General features: G+C 45.1%; 2 protein-coding genes across 2 annotated transcripts in view; one reads left to right on the top strand and one right to left on the bottom strand.

The window, feature by feature from the left end:
* The first annotated feature begins 7 nt into the window (after nucleotides 1-7).
* hadh (hydroxyacyl-CoA dehydrogenase) lies at nucleotides 8-6,407 on the top strand. Its single transcript, XM_079278183.1, has 8 exons — nucleotides 8-175; nucleotides 738-866; nucleotides 945-1,102; nucleotides 1,358-1,484; nucleotides 4,029-4,118; nucleotides 4,199-4,271; nucleotides 4,720-4,836; nucleotides 5,828-6,407. Exons 1-8 carry the CDS (start codon nucleotides 59-61, stop codon nucleotides 5,944-5,946), a joined length of 930 nt encoding a protein of 309 aa, XP_079134309.1. The 5' UTR covers nucleotides 8-58; the 3' UTR covers nucleotides 5,947-6,407.
* A 1,151-nt stretch (nucleotides 6,408-7,558) lies between these two features.
* The window catches only part of lef1 (lymphoid enhancer-binding factor 1), a 41,788-nt gene continuing 28,119 nt past the window's right edge, over nucleotides 7,559-21,227 (bottom strand). The window contains 6 exon segments of the mRNA XM_079278850.1: nucleotides 7,559-9,052; nucleotides 16,564-16,621; nucleotides 17,214-17,262; nucleotides 19,073-19,180; nucleotides 19,989-20,151; nucleotides 20,899-21,018. Of these exon segments, the coding sequence (XP_079134976.1) occupies nucleotides 8,941-9,052; nucleotides 16,564-16,621; nucleotides 17,214-17,262; nucleotides 19,073-19,180; nucleotides 19,989-20,151; nucleotides 20,899-21,018 (610 nt within the window). The 3' untranslated portion in view covers nucleotides 7,559-8,940.

Here is a 21,227-nt window from a genome sequence, read left to right on the forward strand (position 1 = left end):
TGCCCGGTGTCTGATCTGATTGTCCCGCAGCAGGCTGCTGACACCGTTCACACACATCATGGCGTTCTTCACTCACCAGATCTGCAGAGGTTTGTCGTCCTCGGCTGTGAGGAATGTCGTTATTAAACATGTGACGGTCATCGGAAGTGGGCAGATGGGTGCGGGAATTGCACAGGTAAGCGACCAAATGTTTAGCCATGTAGCTAGCAGAGTAGCTTCATTACAGTTAGTGGAGCAGCTGCTCTTTAGCGGAGGTGGGGGCGGTTGCGCAGACGTACATTTGCCAACCAAAACCAGTTTATTTCAACAAAGCACCTTTGTGTCGCGTGCAAGTTGTCCAACCTGCAAAATGTGACATATCATATCATTCTTTCAAAATAAAAGCCTGTAGTTGGATTATATTTCGTTGAGAGTGAATGGAGTGTCTTGTCTCCACAGTACAACCACATTGATCCCTTGAGGAAGTTGTGTTGTGAAATAGCTTGGTTGTCATTCGTTAAACACAGTTGTCACCTTGTGGAGTGACTTAACGAGATAAGACTCAACTCCGATGAACTGCAGGATGCACATTTAGCCACGTGGTGTCGCTCAGCATAGAAACTGGAGAATTTGAGCTGTCTCAAGTACATAATATTGTATACTTCACAATATACACAGTATCTTAATTTTGCCCACACATCATCACTAATATTGACGTCTGTGTTTCTAGTTATTTTGACCTAATTTCTTTCTGAAAGATTGCTGCATCAACTGGTCACTCGGTGACGCTTGTGGACACAAATGGCGAAGTCCTTAACAAGGCCGTCAAAGGAATTGAAGGGAACCTCAAAAGAGTGGTCAAGAAGAAGTTTGCTGACAAGCCAGAGGTGAGACGGTAGATCCCCAGACCAACACCAACAAATAAACACCAAAGTAAGAGTGAAATGTGATGAATGTTGTTTCAGGCGGGTCAAGAGTTCATCCAGAAAGCTCTGCAGAACGTGTCAACCTCGACAGATGCTGCATCTGTAGTTCAGGCCTCGGATCTTGTGGTGGAGGCCATCGTGGAAAATCTAAAAATCAAGCAGGATCTCTTCGGTGGGCTTGACAAGCTGGCACCAGCGTGAGCATCGTTCTGTTTCTGTGACATTTTTTTTTTGAGCTATATCGGTTAAATTAGGAGCTCAATACTGTTGATGTTCACTTCTAAACCTAAGACCAAGTTTTAATCGGAGATGGAAGTTGGCACGGTACATTTGGTGGCTTTTGTGAAGGAGAATGAAATGGAAAGTTCAGAACTTTTATTATTAACTGCTGTCTATATTATGTTTTATGTATGCATGTGTTTTTCTGCACGCTTTTTTTTTTTTTTTTTTAGACACACCATCTTTGCCAGCAACACATCCTCACTGTCCATCACTGACATCGCCAGCTCCACCAACAGGCTGGATAGATTCGCCGGCCTTCACTTCTTCAACCCGGTCCCTGTGATGAAGCTGGTAGAGGTATGACCCCGTATGGGGTTTCTAAAAAGGGTTCAGAGGGATGAAAGAGAAGATCATTTACGCATAGATATGCATCCTTTTATTAGTTATTCAACGGAAATGAATACAGTATGTCCAAACAAGTCATTTTCTTAAGAGTACACCGGCACAGTAAAGTGTACTCTGAAAACACAAATGCAGACAGTGAGTGGCTGTTAAAGATGAGGCTGCAGGCCTTGAGGGCTCCTGCTCACACAGAATGTTGTCGTCTTCCTTTTTGCAGTAAGCTTTGACTTTCACTGTGGAGGAGTTTTATTTTAATTCAAATTTACTCGAGAGACAACTGAATCAGAAAAGTAAACGCCATCCAGCAGCTCAGTTACGCTTAATCTTTCTCACTTTTCTCAACAGGCAGAAGGATCCGCTAGAGCAGGGATTCCCAAAGTGGGGGGTGCGCGAGCTGCCTTTAGGGGGTGCGCGAGAGGAAAAGTGTAATGGCGGTCTGATGGTGTAATAATATTAAATATAAAAAAAAAATGTAATTTTAATTTAAAAGCTGTCAGGTGGGACATCTGAAGCTATCAGTCGTAAAAGAGGAGAGGGACAGAGAGAGAGAGAGGAATCGGAGGCGAAGGGAACGGAGAGGTGCAGCACAGACAAATCGGGAGCACATCGGCCCATCGCGGAGTCAAGGTGAAAAAAGAGGAAACGAGAGTGAGCATCAGACTGGGAAAAAAAGAGGAAATATGATGAAAAGTATCTGTGTCTGGGCTTCACTTGGATTGGCAACGCAGATTGCCCAAAGCCACAGTGCGTGGTGTGCAGCGAGGTTCTGGCTAACAGCTGTATGAAGCCCTCTTATTTACGTCGCCACCTGAACACCAAGCATGCCAGTGCAAGTCAAAAGCCCCTTACATTCTTTATATCGAAATTGGAGGAGTTACAAAACAGCCAAAACAACTGGAGTCTCGTTCATGTGTTGGTCTATAAATGACGCACTACGGGCTTCATATCTGGTCACAGAACAGCGAGAAAGGGGCTACCGCACACAATCACCGAAGACGTGAGCTTGCCAGCTGCCAGAGAGATGGTGGAATGTATGATTGGGGAGAAAGAAGCAAAAAAGTTGTGCATGATCCCGGTGTCCAACAACACTGTGTCGCCGCATCGATGCTTTGTCCGAAGACATCCTGGCTACATTAGTCGCTCATTAATTGTAAATTAAATGTGATAATCTGCCTCTGAGCCTGTGCGTGTGTCCTCGCGATCCGTATTGCTCTTTAAAAGTGACGCCTTGTGTAACTGAAAGTTATTGAAACTTTGTTGCAGTGTTTCAGGGCGTTTTCACACCTTCAGTTCGTTTGCTTTGTTGCAGTTGCTCCTTTGTTCGGTTTGTGTTCACACTGCAACATTTAACAGCGGACTAAATCTTGTAAACAAATGCCACGCGCGAGCAAACTGTTCTCTCATTGGTCCGATTCTTATGCGGCTATGAAGGCTTAAAATGCTCTGTTGCTTCTTTTTTTTTTTTTTTTTTAAGGGGGGGGGGGGTGCGCGAACCCGGTCGGGATGTAGAAGGGGGTGCGCGGCCTAAAAAGTTTGGGAACCGCTGCGCTAGAGAATAAAACAGATCTTGAATTAAGTTTGTTTTTAAACATTAAGTCCCATTTTTCATTAAGATACAGTAATATAAATATAGTCTTGATTTGGTTGTTGTATTCTTCTTTTCTGCTTAATGCTTAAAGACCTACCGATTTTGTCGAAGTTACTGCAATACAATAGTCCATAAAAGAAAGTAGCAACAGCCAACAGTTTAGCCTTCAAGTCATCTTGCTATTGGCCGCTCCAGTCACCACGTCGTAGACAGGGCTGGTAACAGGCTAATATTATGCTAATTGCTATGTGTAGTTTTGTCTTACGGGGCTTGAAAGAAGTCGACTTAAGTCTGAGTTCAATCTGCTGCAATGTGTCCCCCTCATATTGATAAAAAATATTAGACCTTATTTCAAACCTCTCATGATAAACTACAATTATTGTGTGAGAAATACAAACGGGTTGAGGGATTTTATTGGCAACACTCATAAATACTTTTTTTTTTTTTTAAACTTAGATGTAGTCGGGATCAAGAGGAAGCTAGTGTTGAATTAGTTTACGCTACATGGCTGTGAGGGCACCTGTTAGGAATCAGAATACACATTTTTTTGCAGTTAACATATTCAATAGCTCCTTTTGAAGTAATTTCAAAATTAAAATATTTGTGTTTCAAATATTTAAAATGTATTAATTTAGTTGACTTTAAACTACTAGTCAGCTGATGGAGGCGCAACACCACCTCCCTCTATTGGCCATCCGCCTCTGCATTTTGAAAAATGTGCTTATTCACTTTCTTACCGACACTTAATTCGAGGAAATTACTTTTATTTCACACTCCTGTCTGGGTGGTAAATGTAACGCTACCAGGAGCTCAGTCCGTTCAAATCCCAGGTCAGAGACGCTTGTATATTGCTGGTAACACTTAATTAGAATCAAATTTGCTTAAAGAGGTTAAGTGTCAATCTTTCACAGGTCGTTGGAATCTCAGCAACAAGCCAAGAGACTCTGGATTGTCTCCTGAACTTCAGCAAAATACTGGGAAAAACTCCCGTATCCTGCAAGGTAAGAGTTTCTGTCTGATGTCATCGTAGCTGTCGTCTCTTAACGGCCCACTCAGCAGCCTCCGACATCTTTTTATTCAGGACACGCCAGGATTCATTGTAAACCGCCTACTTCTTCCCTACATGATAGAGGCCGTCCGAATGTACGAGAGAGGTATGTATACCTGCATGTGCACCTGTGTGTTAGGGCAACAGTAAAATAGTAAAGCTTGTGTATTGTTACCCATGATACAATGAAGAAAAATAAGAAGAACGGTCAACTCATTCTCCTTTTTAAATACAACCATACATCTTTTAAATACAAGTTTCTCTCCTTTTACCACACTTTACACTTCATTCAAAATGAACAAACACAAAGTGAAAACCTCAAACTGTCTTGGTTAGTCTTTCCACTGTTTCTGCTCCGGTGTGATCACAATAAGCCCTCAATTCACAGAGTTGGATGTTAAAATATCCTCGCTCCACTTTCTGAGCTTCGCTGGGTTTCAAACAGCATTAAATATGAAGGTTTTAATTCAGTATCCTTTAGTATAATCTTGTAGTTTTTGATTGATTTCTATCTTTGTATGGTTACGGTTTGGTTTTTATGTGTTCTCCCTCAGGTCATGCATCCAAAGAGGACATTGATATTGCCATGAAGCTTGGTTGTGGTTATCCCATGGGACCCCTTGAGCTCGCAGACTATGTAGGACTAGACACGATGAAGTTCATCATGGATTGTGAGTAAAACTATATATATATATATATATATATATATATATATATATATATATATATATATATATATATATATATATATATATATATATATATATATATATATGTGTATATGTGTATATATATATATATATATATATATATGTGTATATATATATATATATATATATATATATATATGTGTATGATATAACCGGTGGTGGTGGATTGTTACTAAGTGCATTTACTCAGGTACTGTACTTAAGTACAAATTGGAGGTACTTGTTCTTTCCTTGACGCCTTTCTTTTCACGCCTCTTACTACTTCGACCCCAAAACATGTCAGAAGGAAATACTGGACCAAATCTTTAGTTACTTTACCAATCCAGATTTGTTTTGCCATTCAAATGTACAAGTACAGCTAACGGATAACTATTTTGAAAACCGTTTTAATTCAAGTTCCAGCCTCACAAATTTGCTGCTTAGTTTAATGATTCACACTGTTTTCACACAGAACCTTTACAAACCAATCGCTTAATGGAGGAAATGATCAGCAGCTTGATCCATAATAAAAATAATCATTAGCTGCAGTCTTATACAAAGTCGTTTAAAAATAAGCTCCACCTCAGTCAACTCCTGTTTTACATTAATCCAGGAGTAAAAATACCCTGATATATTGAAGTACAGTACTTGTACAATACAACAGTCACACAGACAATTATACGCATCGAGGACTTTTACTTAAAATAACCTTCAATACATTTTCCTGATTTATACTTGCAACTGTTTACTTCAGTAACATTTGTATGCAGTTTAGAGTATTTTTACAGTTTGGTATTAGTACTTTTACATAATTAAAGGATACTTCCTCCACCACAGGATATGAATTCAATTTAAAAGTGTGATGGCCTGTGATAACATAAAACTGCTGCAAAGGAGAAACAAAGCTCGTTCAAGTGAACTGATAAGTTAAATGTCAAACACTTAACTTGTTTTTGTTACTGCCTATCTTTAGATTGGTCTGCAGCGAATCCAGAGAACCCCTCCTTCGCCCAGAGTGAGTTGCTGAACAAGTTGGTTGCGGAGGGCAAATTCGGCAAAAAGACAGGAGAAGGATTCTACAAGTACAAGTGATGTACTCGCGCCACTGAAACTAGTCAGAACCTCCGAGAGTAATCCATCCAGCAGGAACTGATTAGAAGCGGAAATAGGAAAAGTGCCTTCTCTAATAAAGGCCTTTTGTCTGCCAGTCCGTTTTCTGATGGGCGTCCACTGAATGACGTCTTTTTGTGTGTGAAGAGATTCAATCTGATTTAAAATCGTTTTTACAAATACTTGGTGTCTGTTCTCATTGTAGGTGTGGTTTTGACTGCCGCGCAGACACATATAGAACTGGGTAATATTTATGATTAACATAAAATATGAATGCCTCTATCTACTAGCATCAGTCAAATTAATATTGGTGGTACAATAACACAACAGAATGTATTGGACTTGCTGTGACCTGAGGCATTCAGCTGTGCTTACTATATAATGTGTTGTGTACATCCTTGAGCTGTAACAGACGTGTTCATTAAATTTCCTTACTCATAAAACATTTGCAAGGCCCTTTTTTTTTTTGTGTTCATTTGAAAACTTATGGTTGCCTCCACGAGCTCTCGTGGTCTTCTTCCCTGCCTCTGCTGGCACATTGCTGCTCATCGCGGCGCGTTACCGCCACCTGTTGGTTAACCTGAAGCTAACGAGGCTTTATCTGTTCCAAATTAAGACGAATCAAGTGCATGCCTTTCTAAAAGTCCTTGTATAAATGTGCAGGCGCGCTGTGTGTCCGGATGAGTGATTTAGAGAATCTTTCCTCCTTCAGCAGGTGAATGTGAAAACAGCCTTCTTGTGTCGAACGCTGCATCATTGTGCACAGTTCAGCTCAAACATCAAGGTGAAGTAAAAGGCAAAAGCACTTTGAGAGGAGGGCCACTACTGTATACGAACACCCGACATGCTCTTTATTAAAGTTAAGCTTTTATTTACTCCATATGCTATTTCTACTTGCTTCTGGACATGTTAAAGGTGTATTTGATTATCCGATTCAAGACTTCAGATGGAGATTATCTTTCGGATTGTGCATGAGACAAACACGGCATTTGGGAATTCATGAATAAAATTGAACGCATAGAGAGTCATTTGTCGGATGCTTTTGGGAACGTTTATCCTCTTTAAATTGTCCTGTTGGACAACAGGAACACAAGGTGGTGCTGTTTTACTTGAAATGATATCTTCAGATGTGCCTATAAATACACAGTTCCTTTGATCTTGGCAGTTTAATAAAACATGTTTTTTACTTCCAACAATCAAAGGTTACCTTTAGAGTTTTTACACTATTTAAAGTCTAAAGACAATTTTTACATTGAGAGACAGGAGAAAACAAATCTCACCCTTTAAATTGATCCAATTGATAAAGATGTTTATACTCGCATGATCTAGATCTCTTCTTTTCATTGTCACAATAATTCTGTGTAAATGAAGCCCCAAGCGTTGTGTGCTTTTGGAGTTTTGAAGGTAAGTTTCCACAAAGACTTAAAACATGTTCTACCCAATGTGTTTTACCTGCTTCACACCATCAGTACATACATAGCACTACCACATTATGCATACCGGTAAATACATTGTGTGTCATCCTTGGAGATTACAGACTGCTACATCTGGCACTTCCAGCTCTGGTCTTTCCACCACACAAGTGATCAAATGAGCCAATGGTGCCTTTTTTATTTTTTCTTACAAAAAAAACAAAAACATGTTGAAACAGTTCAAATATGACCACTTGGGAAGCAAAATGCTATACCAAGATGACAGTGACCCGAAATATGATGATAAAAAAAGAAGGAATTCATCAAGTAATACTAAAAGAGAGCATTAAAATCATAATGTTACAGAGATGCTTGCATGGAATAAACAACATGGCTAGAGACCACACTATTAGCTACCAGAGAGAAAAGACAAAGGTCCATTGCAATAAAAGAAAGACTGCCAAGTGCTGGGGTAAATATATATATCTGCTTCATTTGTCATGTTTTAGAACAATAAAATATAGGCCTCTGAGCCATCACTCTCGCCTTTGTCCTAATGTTGCCTGCAAAAATACCAAGAAAATTGACATATCCTGACAGTTTTAAAAAGTACACATACTGAGCATTATTTTACATCTGAGCAAGACTCGAGGTCACTATTTGTTACAAATAGTTATCAAAAGAAGCCTTAAGTTTCAATTTTCTGCAAGATGCTTCAACAAGAAAAATGGCTTCCCTGTGTCCAAAGCTTATTTTTATATATACCACTATATATATATAAAAAAAAAAAACAATATTTAAAAATAAAAATAAATCACTAAAATACACACCGAGAAATTGAAACAAGGGTTCAAAATACAAAAAAAAGCATTCAAAATCAAATTCAGTCTAAAATTAAAAAAGCAAATCAAAACGTTGATCCTTTTTTGCACCAACTGGTCAGCGACAAACTAAAAATGGCATCTTGAGGACGTTTCGTAGACGAGATGAGATTCCCCCGGCTTCCTTAGTGCAGTCTAAAAAGAGGTGTTTGGTCAGTCGGGCGAAACCCCAAATGGTCTCAAAAATCCAGGGAGAGAGAGAGAGAGAGAGAGAATGGGGGGTGGGGTGGGGGTGCTCAGGGAGTGAATGTCGGCCTAATGAACTATACAAAGGAACCGAGGTGACAAATAACTTACAGTAACTTAGAGACAGGTGTCTGGAGTGTTTGGGCGGTGCAGTGGAGAAGTTTGTGCGCACATGTTTTTCAGTGCCGTGCCTTGGGATTGCAGCAGAGCCGATTGTAAAAAGGAAACTGACGAAACACAGACGTCAAATTGATGTGTGTGTTTTGTTTTTTTTCCGGTGAGAGAACGTGGTTGCGTGAGGGTGCTCCTACTAATCATGATTGTCTTCAGTTCAGTTCAGTGTCTCTACAGCAGGCGCCTTGAGCACGCGAGTAGAGTCCAACAGGGAAGTGTTTTTGGTGGGGGTGGGGGGCATGTGACCGTGTTGAAGGAAAGGGGAGTAGGGGTGAGGAGAGATGGGTGGAGGGGGAGTGGGGTCCTCTGAGAACTGGAGGCTTTCAGTTTGGAGATTTAACGGTCTTCATGGAATCTAGCAGGCCTCCATCTCTAGCAGAGGGCCCGTAGCTGCTGCCTTCGCTTTGCATGTGGAGAAATTGTTCCGTTTTCCTCCTGGAGAGAGAAAAAAACAACAACAAAAAACAAACAAAGACAAAAGAAAAAGCTTTTAAATCAACCGAACTATGAAGTCACTGCGTCTGTAACTTACACCAAAACACCGGTCACATTCACCGCACATTAACCCGAACCAGACACAGCAAGATGACTCAGAATGACTCGAGAGCGTCTCGCCATGCAGGCATACCTCCACATTGCCTGTCATCACCATCTACATCGTCAATCATTGTGCATATCTTCGCAGTGTTACAGCTGATTGAATGAAAGCCTTTGCAGCTGTGTTGAGCCAAAAGCGCTGAACTACAGAGGAGGTTATAGGTCAGTGACAGGATGTGGGCCGGTCTAGCTTTGATCTAGTCTGACACTGGGGGGTTGCCGTGACCCAGCTGGCAGTGCTACGCTCTTCTTTGCCCTAACCCTGACTGACTCATCCCTCCTCTCACTCTCTCAAGGCGAGCACCCGATTGTGTAGCTTCTGGGTGACATTTTAGACTGCCGCCGCAGGTGGGCGATGGGAAAACAAGACGAGGAGATACGCTCCACGCAGGAGGATCCCCGCGTTGACCCGGTTAAACTAGCAGAGTTCATGGAACTGTGTCGGTAGTCGGTAATCTGAAACCAACGCGGTTCAGGTGCAGTTTGACGCCGCGGTGTCAAAACGTTACCTGACTGCTCCGCAATACACTTCGCAGGCCTCTCACAGAATTGGCCCCCTTTGTTCCCTGATGGGAAAATTGTCTGTCATGCCGCACAAGTGCTCGTTTCCCTGTCATGATCTGGGCTCGAGCTTAACATAACAGGGTTAGCTTCAGTTATTGACAAGCCAAGGAGAGTTATTTTAGACCCGAGCAGCATCAAATAGAATCTGTGATCAAAGTGGAGAGGCAGAGACAGAGGTGGACGGATGCCTCCCGCGACTAAAAAAGATGGATGTTTTGTGAAGACGAAAAAAAAGGGGAAAAGAAGCGGTGTTAGTTTGCTTTCCTCTTGTGGCAAAGCCAAGAGTGTGTTTTTGTAGGAGAGAAGTCAGCTGATCCCTGCTGCTCGCTGCATCTTAACACTTGAAAAGTCTTAACACACACACACACACACACACACACACACCCTGCAGACTGCTTTACCACATGTGGACAAAAGGGAACAGGACAGAGTCCACCTTTCCCCGAGGAGCGCTGACCATGAGCGCCACAAAGTAGAGACTGAAAGGAGCACGGCGCTCTGAGAGAAAGCGGGAGCCCCTGTCGCTTCTATTTACCTCCGCCGCCCTCTCCCTTTTCATCCCAGGATCTCAAAGCGGGCCCGCACGCCCGGCACTGCACCCTGTTTCCTGGGGAGCATTTTTTTTTCCTTCCCCCACCACAGACATGAAAAGCTTTGGCCTTCCTGCCTGGGGAAGAGGCCTGAGGGGCTGCGGGCGAAGAAGCGCGTGCATGTGTGCGTCTGTGGGTGTGTCTGTGGGTGTGTGTGTGTGTGTGTGCACTAGTTTAAAGAAAACGCTTGGTGGTAACAGCAGGGATGTGTACTTGCGTGGTGGTTGGTTGTAGGGGGCACCAGGCCAGCTCTTCACAAGGTCCAGCCGACACAAACACTGGGATTCAGGAGCAACTTGACCCCTCCTCTCCTCCTCCTCTTCCCTCTACATTAGCGCTCAGGAATGCCGCCTGGACTTTTTTTGCAGGAAATGAAACGCTCCTCTGTTCAGAGGGCTAGCGAAGGTTTAGTCTCCCCCTTCTCTCTCCCCCCCAATTCCTTTCCCGCTATGGGACGGCGGGAGGGAGGAACGGGGGGGAGGGAAGGAGTCGGACAAGCTCTCGCCCAGCTTTTGAAGTGTGGGAGGTTAAGATAACTGGCACAACCTCGCGTCTCAATCGCCGCTTTCACCTCCCAGGCCAAATCAAAGAGGCCGCAGCTGGGGCCCGGCTGCCTTATAGCCCCCGAACCTCCAAACCCACCGACCCACCCACCTCCTCAGCTCCGTCTCTCGCTCTCGCTCACTCTCTACACACAGCTCTGGGGTTTCTTTTGGTGCCATTAAAAAGGAAAATACCGCCGACAAATTACTCAAAAAATATGCCAAGTGGAGCGAGGTGTCTCCAGCACAGGCTGAGGCGCAGACTTTACCATGGCAGAGACAAGGGGGGGGGGGGATACGGAGGACAAACGAGACTGAAGATAGAGATCAATGCAAGTGAAGACATGTCACAGTCATCTTGAAAGACGAATCTGGTTCGTTAAAAATAACATGTTTTTGTAGATTTGGCCATCTTTTTTTAACACGGTAGATAACTGTTAAGATCTGGGAACATGGTGACATCGCGAGAAAGAAGTTTGACAGGGCAAGAAACAGTCTCTAAGTCACTTTAAACTTTTTACAATCTTTTTGCAATCTTACCAAAATGTAGTAAAATAAGTTGTAATGAACCGGAATCATCCTTTATGTGTCAGGTCAAATTCGCAACAATGCCCTGACTAACTTTGAAATTATGCACACAGGTAGTGCTGCAAATCATTTATTACTCGTTTATTCATGTTTTTCCTGAATTTATTAAAAGGTTGATTAAAAATGCAATCACGATTTACCAAGCGCAAAGCAACAAAGGGCTCGTTTTCATTGACTGACAGTAAAAAAAACTAAAATGTTGGATTTACTTCTAAAACGATCAATTCATTTTCTGACCATTGACCAATTGATGGATGAAGTATGATTCAAACAACCATCACTGGTGAGTGTCACGTGTTTCTGTCAGTAGTAGGATATGAACGCTGAAGCCGCTGCCTCCCAACCTGCCTGCCAACCTGAGATCCAGAAAAACAATAAGTGCCATAACGTTGTTACGTCATCCAGTGAGGTCAGCTCAGTCTGGCTCAGACGGACAGACTCTGGAGCTGGAGAAAGTATAATCGTGCACACATTTAGATTAAAGTCTGGTGCGGTGGCATGTCTTGGGACGCCAGTGATCGTGGCCTGGAACAGACAGCTGGCTTTGGTGACACCGTTTCTAAATACATTTGAAGCAGCACCGCTCTTAAAGACACAAGGGGGGGAAATAAATTGAGCGGGGCAATAAAAAAAAAAAAAAGCACCTGGAAGACAAAGCGATGTTTGAAACAAAACGCTCTGCACTGTCAGCACGTTCTTCAGCTCCGAGACATAACACATAAAAGAAATCGCCTCTTTTTAAAAAAAGGGCTTTGAAATTCTTAACCTCCAATCAAAAGGCAGGCTCAGGGGGATGCATCTTTTCCACGGGGGCTATCAGAAACAAACAAGTGGAGGCAGGAGGGCCTGAAACTAAGAGGCTGAAGAGAAGGAAGAGGAAAGACGGTGTCTGTGTTAAATATTGGAGAGAAGGGAAGGGTGGGGTCTGCTTGTGGCCAAAAGGGGAACGGGGAGGGGGGAGTCACCAAAACCCCAAACCTCAGGCATGCGTGGGTGAGACTATGGGAGTACAGGAGGGTGTGGGCGGAGGAGGGAGGGGGGGGGCGTTGCCCACATCTGAGGCGGCATCGCTGGGGGCCCGGGCAGCTGAAGTCTGGCTGTGTGCCCTTGAACAGCTCAGTCTGAGCCGCTGCAGGCCGGGGGATGTCGGGAGAAGGGGATGTGTGTGTGTGTGTGTGTGTGGGGGGGGGGGGAATTATTGCTGCCTCTGCTGTGGTCTGGCTTCAAAGGCCTCCACCGCCACTCATATTCACCGTCAGGACAGAGGAGAGGAGCAGGAAGAGGAGGAGCAAAGAAAGAGGGAAGAGAAGAGGCAGAAAATGAGTAAAAAGAAGAAGAAATAGGTTTAGCCTCCTTTAACAATGGCTAGAATGAGTAGAGCAGAAATAAAAAAACAAACAAACAGGGCTTCCTTCAGTTCCACAGTCCGTTTCCTGTCTGTGTTACCTGGGGGCCTTTAATTCAGAGATAAGCATTTCACAAGGGGGCGTCTTATAAGGTCACATATCTCCACCTCTTTCAAGAAACGCTGCAGTGCCTCTAGGAGCCACGGGGGGTGAGGGGGGGTTAAAGAGGTACAGACGGAGAGAGGAAGAGAGGAAGTGGAGAAGACATCACAAAAAAGCAAGAGACTGCACCCTCATACTGTTACTGCAGCTGACCAAACCACAACACAATAGGCCCGTGACTCAATCAAAACAAACACGGAGCCCCAGCCTAAACAATGGCAGCACTGGAGCTGCGTTTCTCACGTGTAAACAAAGACCTTTAAGAGGGCTATACCCCCCCCCCCCCCCCCCCCCCCCCCCCTCTGAAGTGTCACATCAGGTTGCCAGGCCAGGATAGGACAACCATGTCAGTGTAAAAGATTTGTACTTCTAAGCTAAAACCACACACTTGAATAACATGGAGTTTGACGTCCTGCCGCCCTCTGGAAGTACATATACTAAGTGCTGAGAGGGTCATTTTTCTTCACAGAGCAGGCTTTGTGGAGGTCAGGGAGAGTGAGAGAACGGGAGGACAGTTGGGGTGAGTATTTCCGATTCTATTTCCTACCCACATAAACATTAGCTGGGGGGGGGGGTTCGCTCTGATTGATTCAAGCCTAAATCTCTCTCTCCTCCACCTCCCACTCATATTTTTTTTTTAATGTGTGAAAAAGTACATCCTCTCATCTCCTGTGCCCTGCTCAAAGCGAGACCCAGAGTCTGTTTTGCAATCCGGATTCCTTCCCCAATTATCCCAGGTCACTAATAAGGCGGGGTGTGGAGGCACTGGGCTGTGCCGCAGTGGCCTACAGGCTCGGTGCCAAATTGAAACGACTCGGGAAATCGAGGCAGACGCTGGATCTTGCCTAATTGCAGGCGGAGTGTGTGGCTGGCTGCTCAGATGTGCGAGAGAGAGAGAGAGAAGATGAGAGGCAACAAATAAAGAGAGAGAAAAGGGGAAAGAAATGGGAGATGGAGACTGAAGGATGAGTGGCAGTTGAGGGAGATTGGGTAAACTGAGAACTCGAGAGAATGAGGGATTTTCTTTTGGCCCTTTTCTTACGCTCCCTTTTTCCCTAACATGCTCATGCCCTCCTCTCTCCTCTTCTTCCTCGTCGCTCATCAAAGTCTTCTGACAGCTGACTTCTGGCTGCACACATCAGAGGGAGCAGAGCCGGGGCACGACTGAGAGAGAGGGAGGGAGAGAGAGAGACAAACAGAGAGAGAGAGAGCGAGAGAGAGAGAGGCCACCAAAGCCCCCCATTTGCTTTCACGTGTCTGGACCAGGACATGAGGTATGAGGGTAGAAATGACCCTCGTTTTACTTACCAGACTGTACCAATTGTAAAGCATCATTGTTTAAAAGATATCCTGGATCATGTGACTAAAAACGCAGCCTCTTGCACAAGTATTTGGGCACATCGGCTTGTGGAGACATCCATTTTGTTTGACAACAAACGAGCACCTTCATAAGAGTCCGAGCAAGATGACTCAAATGCAGTTTTAGGACAGTTCGCAAGTGTTGGCAACTCCACGGCCCTCAACTAGCGAGATTAAAAGGCCACCTTTGTTCAAAGTGTCTCCCCCTTGTGAAGGAAATGTGCGGTGGCTGAAGTGGGAGAAAGCCTCGAGGGCATGTACGCGTCTCGGGCCAGATAACTATCTCAAAAGGCGGTGAATCAGCGGGCTTAGTCAGACAAAAGGCGAACAGCGTGAGAGGAAGCAAGAGGCAGAGGAACTAAATAAAGACGTGTGCAGAGAAAAAAGGGGGGGGGGGCTGGGCCGTGGGGTGATGATGGGAAGAGACGGAAACCCTAATTTCACATTGTCAGAGTAATGACTTCTCGGAGTGCTTGTTCCACTGTGGTGAGAGCCAGCTGTGTGGCGGGTCCAGCGTTTGACATGCTAACGATAACAAAGAGAACCAACGTCGGGCCATGAAACACTGCTCGACTGCTCAGCTCCCCGATTGCCTCACGGCCAGAAAAACGAAGCAGAAGCCATCAAATATGTTGATATGAAGTCGTATAAAGCGACTCTTCCCTTCATAAAGTCTACCTCGACGGGAGCAGTTCCACTGTGCTGAATAATCTTCATTGTGACGGAACCAGCACCACAAATACAAATAAAACGCAGTAAATGCTCATTGTGTATCAAACAAGAAGGTGTTGGAAGTTGTGTCTCCAAAATTGACTCATTAACAAATTTCCGCTCCGATTTCTCATGTGGCGGAGAGACAGGCCGGGGTAGAGGCGAGGGCAGATGAAAAGAAATCGACAAACGAGTTCATTTAAAGATGTTTTTTGGCGTCTACAGCGAGCTAACCTCAATCCAGCTCTTTGGGATCTGCATAAATTGAGGGCTTGGGGAGTTGTGGCGGTATCCTCGGCATTATGCATATTAGTTTAAGGCTGTCACTGAGAATCAGCAAGGGTGTCCATCCCGCTGCGGCTAGGCGCTGCTAATTATTGGATCAGAGATAAAGTGCTTTTTAGAGCCCGCTCTCTCTGAGCTTTGAGAAACGACTGTGGCGAGAGAGAAAAAAAGGAAAAAAAAAGGGAAAATTAAAGCGGCCCAATTTTGGGTTCAGAGAGAGCCACCGGGTCAGGAATCGATCGAGTGGAAAACCTTTGTCTGGTCGGGGTGATTTCAACGTAAGACCAGATTTGTCACATCTGCCCGGCTTTTTTTCTGCAAGCGAGAGGGAGCGGAACAACAGGATGCTACCAGGCTCGGGGGGGGGGGGGGGTCCAGAGAGAGTAAGGAAGCCTGAAAATAGAGTTGCCTTTGCCACATACTGAGAATATTAATCCTGCTTTCAACCCCCCCAAAAAAGGAAAGGTGACAGTTCAGTGCAGGTTTGACATGTCATCTGAATCAATATATCCCAGCATATCATTCACATGTGAAAATAAAAGCGACTACGGATTGCCTTTGTTATGAAGGCATTATGTACACCCTGAAACCCCAGATTCCATGAAATCGTATTCAGGTATAGCATCTCATTAAGGTCCTGCCAGAATCCTGCTCTGCCTCACAGAGATGCAGAGAGAGACAACACATGTAGTCCATATGGGACTGAGCGCTGACGTCTGCTCTGGGCTCGTAAAAGTGTTTTCAGATGTATTATTTGGTCCATGTTTAGAAAACACGGAGTGGGTGAGCTGTCGGATTTATTTCGCGATAGCTTTCAAACCATTTTTTTATTTGGATGTTTCCTAACGCATAACGGGAAGAGAAATAAGCCACAAAATGCTGACACAACATCTGACCTTTTAATCCAACCAGTGGTCGACACAACAACATTGGATTGAGCCGTTCAACACACACACACACACACACACACACACACATGCACACAAACAAACAGAGAGAGAATCCAATGGGCATTGTGCTGATGCCATTGAGCAAAAAGCACCATCGCTCCTCAGGCCTTAACACCACTGACACAATGACTATGGCGAGGTTCGGGTGGACCTTTTCAGGATTAGTCTGTGAGTACCTGTTCTCAAGTCAGTGTTTAGCCTTGACATGTATTGAAGTGATCAGACAGGGAGGGGATAGAGGGTTTGTCTTACCATATTCTCAGATGTACGCCGTTTTCATTCTCTGGCCTGTACCTGCAGAAAATTGCATCTTTTAAAAAAAATAAATTGGAGGTATCTGGACGGCAGAGATCTTTACCGCCCATTTGGCCTACACAGTGTACAGACCCCAAAATACTGACGTTTTATTTAAGATGTAATTCTCAATGGATTAGAGTTGCAGTGCTGAGAGGAGGCTGGTAAGCGCAGCTAAACAAGGTCAGCAGAAAGACACACTGTAGTGCAGCAGGAAAACAAATAGTGCAAAGCCCAGAGTTGGTAAGTAGTAGAATGTCAGTATAGAATGGACAGACTAATCCCAAAGTAGGTGCTATTTGTGAGGACGGGGCAGTGGACAAATGGATGGTGGGATGTACACAGAGACAATCTAGAGGAAAACTGAGTGAAGGACCGTGCTGCCTTCACAGAACCGAGCCAGTCTACTGAAGTGTCAGTTTTATAGGCATTTGTCTCTGTCTACTGGGAGATTAGGTGTTCTTTTACAAGTTTACAGAGCAGCAACAAATGCAGCAGTGTACTGTAAAAGATGATGTGTTGTCTATGGAAAGATGGTGTAACTCACAACTTCAAAATGCAACAGACCAAAAAAACAAAAACTAGGAACCGGAGGGATCAGTGCTCACCTGGGGCGGATTCCTGCATCTTCTCCCTCTTCCGCTTCTTCTTCTTTCCCTAAAAAATATACAGAGGAACACATAAAGTGTGGCTCCAGCACTCACGCTCACTAGACCACCCTGATATCCTGCTGCTGACTGCCATGTTCACTCATCCCCTGCTGGGCATCCAACCAGCATCCCCCGGACTCCGGACTCCGCCGCAAACTGCCGCGCTGAGAGGGACGCACCGACCAAGAGTGCGAGTCTGATGTGAAGTGTGCTCTGCCTGCTTTCAGCTGGCTCCAAAATGACTTAATTTCAGACATGTTTAGGCCCTTTTTTTGGGGGGGGGGGAGTTGTGAGAACGCAGGCAGCTCGTCCTGCTGCTGTGACCCGTGCGTGTCACATTTCCACTTCCTTTGAAGTCCCTCAAATGACAAATATTAACATGAAGTGCAATTAAAAATGCTCACTGTAATTAGGTTAGTCTAGCTCAATGACTGTTAAGAGTGCCACACTTCTTCTTCTTTTTTTCTCCAGCGAGGTGGTGGGAGTGTGTAAGGATTTATAGCTTATGCTAAATCCCCAGGAGGGAGACTATAGGTATAGATAGCAGCGCAGAGTCGTTCTAGTCAAATATGAGCAGCACTTTGGTTTCCTGCTGCAAAGTCTGCTAATCCACTTATTCATGAGCTAATCTGCCTTCTACTGCTGCGGCAGACAGGGGACGAAGACAGACCAAGTGAGAGTGGGTGAGAGAAAAGGATGAGAGAGGGGATACACAGCAAAACTGTGAATGCCACGCGCTCTCGTCCATGCCAGTGCGCTACTTATTTTTGGGTGTTTCCAGGCATGATGTGCTGCCTGTGTACAGATGTTATTTTGTGGGAGGGGTCGCAGAATAGCACTCTCAGGGATACTAAATGTACTTGTAAGAAGCGTATCGCTTCCCTTTATCTCTTTGGTATGCCAAGTAGAAAGCCGCTCCTCGAACTCTTTATTTTTTCTTCTTCTACCCGTCAAATATGTTTGTACTAACAAAGCTGGAACTGGGCTGACTGTCACGAGCTGATGTTGTGTATCTGTAACTGTAACTGTGCTCCGCTGGTATAGCAGAGCTGTAGAGAGCTGTCTCCCCTCTCAGCGAGGCATTTTGGCGGTGGAGCGGGTGGAGGCAGAAAGAGGCGGGGGCGGGGGGGGATGCTGTCGGTGTCCGAGGGGAGGCAGATAAACACCACAAAGCACTTTGGTGGTGGAGTGAACGTGAGTGCCGGAGCCACACTTTTAATAAAGGCTGGTGCTCTCTCTCTCTCACAAATTCATACACACTCACACACACACACACACAGAGACAGATTTGACAACTTCCACGCAAACACACGAACACGTAGGCATGCACACCCATCGCATACACCAAATAAACAGGCCGCGTCGTAAATGCAAGCTGAACCGCCCACATTCACAAACAACATGGGCAGCTGGAGGAGCAAAGGTTGCTGCTGCTGAATGCTGCATGTACGATCCGGCCTCAGTCGAACAGGTGCTTTTTACATCCAGAGCCCCATGCTGATATGGAACATCAAAGACTAGCATAACCATTACCAGGCAGTTTCCACTCTTTGTGGCAATGATAATGTCCCCGGTACTACGATCCTTTTACTGCGGATGGTAATATAATCACAGTTTTATGAATTACACATCAGGCTGAAACAAAAGGGTCCACAAATGGACCCCATTAGCATGGAGCCGACTGGTGTGAATTAGTGTATGTGTGTGTGTGTGTGTCACTACCGTGTGTCGTGCAACGCTGACATAAACAAACAACATAAATCAACATTCACACGCACGCACGCGCACCTCTGCCAATCTGTTCTGTTGATACTTACATAATTATCTCGAGCGGACCAGCCTGGGTAGAGCTGCATGTGGAGCTGCCGTTCCTTGCGGGCTAGCTCATAATACTTAGCTTGCTCTTCCCGAGATAAAGCATGCCACTGTTTCAGTACAAAGGAGATTAGGGGGGGGGAATAGCATACAGTAAATTACTGGCATGCAATTGCATGTTCCCTGCATAGAGAAGTGTGCTGGTGTTTTGGTAAAACAAAAAATCTTCTTTTCAACTTCCAAACGTTTGGTGTAGAAAAAAAAGGGGGATAAACGAGAGAGAGAGAGAGAAGAAGAAGAAGAAGGGGGACACATGATGAAGAGATTAACATGCACCAGAGTCAGAGGGAGGCAGAGAAGAGAAGGAAAGAAAAAAAAAACTTTGATTTCATATCAAAACACTGGTTCCAATTTAGCAGCGCGTTTTATTCAAACTATGTCAGCGAGCAATTACCCGATGCAGGCCACGAACTAGGCTTTGCTGTGGCTGGCTGCCTCGACCGCTGGGCCTATTCGTTAAGGCTTTTAACATGGCTCTGTGGTCCCGCTTCCTCAAAAGGAACAAATTTGGTCATTTCCAACCGTGCCATTATCCAGGCATATTTTATGAAAGCCAATTTGATTAAATGTCAGCAAGATAGGCAGTCTGTATCTGTGCTGCCGAGAGGGAGGTAATTGGCTCGGGCAATCATTATGACAATAATCACAACTAGTTCATAAAAGACTGTATGTTCACAGAGAGAGGAAGCTTTGTACTTTTTTAACTAATTGGGCCTGGGAAGTCAGTCCACGCGGACTCGTTAGAAACCTCGGCTTGAACTGCGATCTCCCGGTGATTTAACTCGATCAAAAAAGATCGACTACAGCGACAAAGAGACCGGGATGGGTCCCTGGGTGTACGCAGACTATGTGACCTACCCTTCGTCCCAGGATCTGGTTGATGGCAGCGCTCTCCTTCAGCGTGCACTCGGCGACCACGTTCGCACGCATTTCTTTCATGTAGAGCATGAAGGCGTTTAGCGGCTTCTTGATGTGCGGTCTTTTGGGCTCCTGCTCCTTTCTCTGTTCGTGCTGGGGCTTCCTGTAAACACAAACGACAACAACACAGACGGAGGTGAAGAAGAGGAGGAAACAAATGAGCTGGAGCATGAGAGAATGAAAGCGCAGAGCAACGGAGGAGGGGGGACATTGTGCGGCCGTTATGGCGACAAAAGCAGCGAGGGTCTGGTTGCTCTCAGCCAATGGCGAGGCACGCAATGGGGCCCCTGCCTCTTTAATCACGTGCAGTTGCACAGTCGCAGCCCTTAATGTCGAGAGATTACTTCACCAGTAATGGCAGCCAAACCTTCTCGTCCACCGCATATTGGCACATCGCTTAAAGCCAAATGCTCGCACTCCAAAAAAAACTCTGCTCCCACTACTGACTTACTTTCTAACAACCTTTTTGGTGCTAGTAAAGTCTTGGTGCTGGGATGGCCATGAATAATGGAAATATCAGCGATAACCACTTCAGGGTACTCACATTCCCACTGCACACACTGGGGATGTGAATTAATTTCATGCGAGCACTAATCTAGGACCTGTATCTGTTGCTGAGTGCTAAGTGTGTTGTGATCCCCGGGGACAAATGAAGCATCGGCCTGTTATCAGGAGAGCACGGGGGCCCCCCCTCGCTGCTTATCTGCTCGCATCAAGGGAATGAGAACAAGGCTCTGACAGCGGGGTTGTTCAGCGATGGCCTACTGTAGCGGCAGTGGGCACGGATACCTGGAGGTATGCGAGTGTATGAGAGTGTTTGATGAAGGTATTTTGTGTTTGCAGGACTCACATGTGCATGATGTCTGTTTCATGCAGAGGCTCGTGTTTGACCTGTGGGTTGACGATGGCCGGGTGGGGGATCCCTGTGGCGTGGGGACCTTGGGGGCCGGGCACCATGTGGTGTGAGAACCTGCAATAACAGCAGACAGCAGGCTGTGGTTGATTAAGGGAGGACCAAGAAGGACAGTAGCATGGAACGGGTCCCCTAAAATGTCAAGTGGCTGTAGATGCACACTTGCAACAGCGTACACAGACCGCAGATCCATCAACACATGTTTATTTTCTTGATGATCAATGCTTAATATTTGTATTTTAGCTCTAGATCTTTTTCCAATGTTA

Source organism: Melanostigma gelatinosum (genome assembly GCF_949748355.1).
Source record: "Melanostigma gelatinosum genome assembly, chromosome: 11".
Classification (NCBI taxonomy): Eukaryota; Metazoa; Chordata; class Actinopteri; order Perciformes; family Zoarcidae; genus Melanostigma; species Melanostigma gelatinosum.